At 43.9% G+C, this 5,709-nt stretch overlaps 1 protein-coding gene across 1 annotated transcript; it reads right to left on the bottom strand.

Annotated features, from left to right (window-relative positions):
* Window positions 1–3,583: 3,583 nt before the first annotated feature.
* Window positions 3,584–5,709, bottom strand: LOC143502072 (uncharacterized). The gene is made up of 4 exons (XM_076995257.1): window positions 5,551–5,709; window positions 4,886–5,383; window positions 4,464–4,546; window positions 3,584–4,352 (listed from the first exon to the last, which is right to left on the bottom strand). The coding sequence occupies exons 1-4, from the start codon at window positions 5,557–5,559 to the stop codon at window positions 4,208–4,210; spliced, it is 735 nt and encodes a 244-aa protein (XP_076851372.1). The 5' UTR covers window positions 5,560–5,709; the 3' UTR covers window positions 3,584–4,207.

The raw sequence follows: 5,709 nt of genomic DNA, 5'->3' as shown, positions 1-5,709 counted from the left end.
CTTGGTAGTTGGTCATTACAACAACCGGTAGTCCACAGCAGATTCACTGAGCCTGAAAGGGTAAGAGGAATGGTTGTGTGCCAGATGTGGTATTCTTTGACTCTTCTGATAGCTCTCTCCACCAGGATTCAGAGACGAGCTATGGCTTGTGTTTTCTCCGTGTCCTCCTTGCTGAAGCAGGTGGATTTCTTGAAGGGGGGGATGATGAGTGTTGCACCAACATCAGACAGCATCTGGTCAATGACAAAGCCCTTGTCTGCCATGCATGCATCTCCTGGTTCCAGTAGGCTGAGAATTCCAGACTGTCTTGTTATTTCCAGTCTTGTTGTGCCAGTCTTTGACTTGGACTTGGTTTCTCAATTTCCATCACACCCTCGTTCCTCTGTGCTTTACTCCAGTACACCAACCTGGATGCTGAGGGAGCAACCGACTCCCAAAAGATCAAAAATACCTTCTCTGATGGAAAACGGGTGTAGAATCTGAACTTCTCATCAGTTGCACAAAATCTGTTGATTTGCAGGCCCCTGAGCTGAGATTCTAATTCTCTGACCTTGACCTCCAATTCTCTGATTTTTTCAGCAGCAGCATCCAGGGCACCTGAAAAATGCCGACAAAAGCATCAGGGTAAAATGTCGTCTTTACAATACAGACATTTATATGGAAGCCCATTCCCACCACCTAAAGTAAAAAAAAAAAAAAACAGCACATATTTTTTTTTCTCATTATTAAGTAAATTGCTATCTCATTATTTCGAGATACTAAGTCATTATTTTGAGATACTATAGTATATAATGACTTAGTATCTCAAAATAATGAGATAGCAATTTTTTTTTTATTTTACGTGGCGGAAATGGGCTTCCATACATTCCATTTATCTTCTTTATCAGAGCACTGTGTTTTAGAGCAGTATCGCGTAGCTCTTGTCGTGATAAAACGTTTAAAACGTTAAGTCAGTGCTTAATTTGTAAATCAAACGATGCCAGAACGCAAACAGCGGCATGAGACAAGGGGTCACTGATGCCAACAATGTCACCGGCACGCACACAAAACACAACGCTTAGGCACACAAATGTCAAAATAGCAAGCCAATTCGTATATATAAATGACTTTTAAATGATTTACGTGTGTTTTATAAGTGTTTTAAGTGCAGAAGTGCATTTAAGTGCATTTTCAAGTACTTTAGCCTAAATTCCAGCAATTTACAAATCTGAAACACAAAGCAACATTAAAATTTGTCAGGTAAATATTCCTTCCCCTGTTTTTGAGGGGTGTTTCTTTATACTACTAACTAGCACACTAAATAATGTGACGCGGCAAGTATAAACGCCTCCTCCTCCTCCGGAGGTTCGCGCGATGTGTGCGGAGTCGCGCGCTACGGTCACTCGCTAAAGTATAACTAGCTTTATAGGGGAGACGCCTAAAGGCATCGCTAAAAAGGAGGGCTCTTATGTGATTTAGGAAGCCTGAATGTGGCTCTTGTGTTTAAAAAATGTATTTTATAGAATTATTTGTTCAATTAATTGGTTTAACACAGACAGATTTCTTCATAACTTATAATTAGTAGGCTTGAAAGTTACCGGATCGAGGCAGACAGTTCCCGGAACGCACCCTTCAAAATGAAAGAGTTCCCGGATCCTGTTCCGGCAGGATCCGGCTCAAATTAAGCCCTGGTTTTAGTGTACTAATGTGCTAATATACTAATGTACTGAATGTGGTTATCTTGTTTTATCTGTGGCTAATTCCTTGCTGTCAGTTGCACCCAGTGGTGAAAATAAAAATTACATGTAATCAGTTGAACTCCCATTTCAGCTAAAGGTATGCTTACGGGAGTAATCACCACACCTTACAAATCTGTTTAGATGATTTTGTTCTTTCAAATTATAACCAAACATCACAAGCTTTTTGCTAATATCAAAACCTTTTTACTCTCCTTGTTTCCAACCACAATTCCCAGCAGGGCCGGAGTGGGCCACTTTTTCAGCCCGGGAGTTTCATGCCCAAATCCGGCCCAAAATTATTTTTCCCTCCTAATCGGCCCAAACTAGAGATTGACATGAGCCGGCCCATCGGGAATCCTCCCGAATCTCCCGATTAGCCACTCCGGCACTGATTCCCAGCAGCTATAGTTGTGTGAAGTTGATCAGCACATTTCTGGCTTCTCAGGATGTACCACAGCACTAATCAATTTTTGTGGAAGGCATATGACCTTTTTCAGGTACCAGACACTAGGTGGATGAGAGCCCATTTTGAAGATATCCCATTTTGTTTTAAAACAGGTGAAAATACCATATCTTGGCTGTCTAAATGGGCATAATGGCAGGTTGTACAATTTTACTGTTGGCATTTACCATGTCAATGGATGTGTTTATTTTGGCTTTTAAGGGGGTTGTTGGTGGAAAGAAGTTGCAGGATGGCACTCAAATCCCTTCTTTCAGAGAATACATGTATGATATGACACCACTCACAACTCATCTTCAATATACTCATTGGTTGCTTGACTGATAATTTAAAGCTAGGTGTCATGCACAAAACCAAATTACACAGTGGACAGGGAGTCAGGTGATGGGAAAAAAACAGTTTATTTTTTTACACCAACAGGGTATGCAATAACAAAGTCGTTGAGAACAACATAAAACCTTAATTTTGGAGTGTTGGATGTGAATCCTCCATTCGTGTCCCTTTCTCTTACCTTCAAGCTCCTCCCTCTCTTACACCTGGTAGCTGAACTGTCATGATGTAATTGTCCTTCATTCATCAGCTTTGACCCAAGTATGATGCTAGTAGGAAGCAGTTGAAGCAGGCTTTGACCCAACTATGACCTATGACCTCTCAAAGACTGTGGGTTGATGCTGAGGCCTCAGGCCCATTTAATGCTTTACATGGTTCCTTACAGTACACAATAAGGTGATGGAGGGATTCTGCATCTCAGATGCAAAAACCTAACTGTATCAGTCCCCTGATAGAAGTTTGTCATGACACTTGTCAGAAGAAATCTGACAACATGGATGAAGAACAGGATGATGTTCTTGATGACGGTTTCAGTGAAAGTGAACAAGCTCACTCTGGTCAGGATCAAAAGGATATTTACACAGATTCAGCCTATTTGATATGAGTGCTTTAATTCACCTAAATGCAGTATGAACCTAAAATGGATTTATGAGGAAATGGTACAGTGAAATATGCAAAAACTTACTGTTATGATAGTTAAGGGTTCATACTCTCATGCAGCAGTGGAATTCTTTTGGCATTATGGGAGACTTCTGAGAAACTGATAACCAATTTCTGAGAAATGTATCTCCAAGCCCTAACAAAATTAAGACTTCAGTGTGGATTTTTGAAAAATGGTACAGCAGAATCTGTCTACATTTGCCCTGGGGGATAAACAAAGGCTACCAATTCTTGGGTGGTAGTAGAATTTTTTTGGCATTATGGGAAAATTCAGACAAATAGGAAACCACAGTCTCAGAATTAAACAAGCATTTAAGCAGAGATGCTAGGTGAGGGAGTGCAGTTATGACTGACACAGTCCCCAAACGACCGGGGCCCATTTGGTTTTTTCAAGCGGCCAAAATCCCTAGAACTGGAAACTGCTAATATTTAAGATGAGTTTTCTCCTAAGCACATCCCACATTAACCCCATACTTCTGTTTTCCATTCTAGAATTATCCATTACAAATTATTTTGTTCATAACTTTATTGTGTCATTTAAATCAGCAGGACTGGTTGTGTAAAGATCATGGACATGTAAAGGTATAGAATCTAGTAAATTATCAAGAAAATCTCATTTACAGTTTTTAATGGTCAGGTTGAATTTCAGTGTTCCTTTACATTTTGTGTGCACTGAGAAACCAAGTTATTGCTTAGGTAACATGCTATTATACTTTATTTGTTATATGAGCATATGGAAGCATTTCTTTTGTCTTGTCTTTAACACTTCCGCTCCTCACGCGCTCGTCTGCCTTCTCTAGAGCCTGGCGCACCAGACAGAGACGCTGCCGCATCTTCCCTGCAGTCATCGCCGTTGGGCTCAAAGGCGTCCGCGGTTGCCACGGGCCTCTCTAAAGCCACGTGCCCGTCGCCCCCCTGTGAGCAGAGGTCGTGGTTGGCCTCTGGGGGCGCCGTGGTGCCTTTCGTCACATGGGTGTCGTAGCAGTAGATGGGCTCCTCAGCCGAGGCCGTCTGGGTGCGAGGCGTGGTGTCGGTTGGCTTAGCTGGCGTCTCGGGGGCTGAATGGGGCCTGTGCGGAGGCGGGGACAGCGGGGACATGTTGAGTGAGAGGCTCGGACATCGCTTTTGTCCGTCCAGAGGAAGGCGAAGGAGGGAGCGTGGCATCAGAGCACGATGGCTTGGAGCTGAACAGAGAAGAAAAAGGCAGCAGTGTTACTCACTTCATCTACCTGCAGTGTTTCCTTTCTATTCGCTGAATGAGTGAATCTGAAAGATGACCAGAGCGGCTTGTGTACCTGTATGCGTTCTTTCTGAGCTGGGAGTCCAACCCGCTGGTGGGGCTCACCAGGGAAGATAAAGATGCTCCAATTTCTGTAGCCTGAACAACGCAAGCAACAAAAAGCTGTTAACGGCCATTTGATGGCTTCAGTTTACCGATTATATTACTTAATGGGTTCACAATTCCTCTGTCTAATTCCTCTTGTCTAATAGTATTATCTGAATACTGAAGCTGATGGAACTACACAGCTATAGCATTTCAGGAGTAGAACCAGGAAACCATGTGCTGTTTGCAAATATTCAAATGAAAGCATTTTTGGTCTTTAAATGTTAAAGTAATATAAAACATACATATGCAGAATTTAAAAAATACTGTGATAAAAAAGGTACCCCACCGAAAACACCATCGCTTAATCAGCTTTGACTGATCAATTTATACCTTATCACATGGTTTGAAGCCATTGACTTTATGGTGGCCATTTTGGGCACTGTGAACAAGTCCCGATCCGTTTTCTCGTGGGAGAATTCCGGGGAAGCAACTGGAACCGTTGGTCTTGGGCGTGAGGGAGCTTGAGCTGTGGAAGAGGGGACCATCCATCCCACCTTTCCCGTCGGATGCCTTGGCACCAGGGTAAGACTTCCCTGTGCCATTATCCAAGGCTCCGCCTTCCTGGTCGGACTCGTCGGATGACTCTTGGCCATACGGAACCAGGAAAGCTGCTCTATTGTGAGCGGCGGCGCCACCGTTCACCTGCACAGGCCAACTGAGGTCTGAGGTAGACTGTGGTGCGCTGGAGGAAGAGGACGAGGGCAGCGGGCGCAGGTGGGATGCGGCAGCCGAAGAACTGCAGGGGCTGGGCCGGCTCTTCGGGACGCTGCTGCTGTTGCTGCCGCCAGGCTTTGAGCCACCTTGGTCCTCCTTCATGGGAGAGTTATTCTGCAAAGTGAACAGCGGTCAGTTATGGGAAATCTGAATATAAGGAACAGAAAGTAAGAGTTTAACAGTGTAAACAAACAAAACACAGCCCTCTCAATTATACTAGTGAACAATAACAACCAGTTCCCAGTCAGATTTCCTGGCATGGTGCAGTGGTGCGGTGATACCTTTGCCATGTGAGGAGGAAGCTGTGGACCGATGACGGAGGTGGAGGTGAACTGAGGCCCGTTCACCTTGGCCGTGCTGACCGGGCGAGGGGAGCAATGACCGGGACCATGGGTCACAGAGTTACATAAGATCTGTTGACCTAAAAATGATGCATTGGG

This window comes from Brachyhypopomus gauderio, unplaced genomic scaffold (genome assembly GCF_052324685.1).
Source record: "Brachyhypopomus gauderio isolate BG-103 unplaced genomic scaffold, BGAUD_0.2 sc189, whole genome shotgun sequence".
NCBI classification, from domain to species: Eukaryota; Metazoa; Chordata; class Actinopteri; order Gymnotiformes; family Hypopomidae; genus Brachyhypopomus; species Brachyhypopomus gauderio.
Note: the sequence above shows the minus strand (reverse complement) of the source record. Positions and strands in the feature narration are given on the sequence as shown.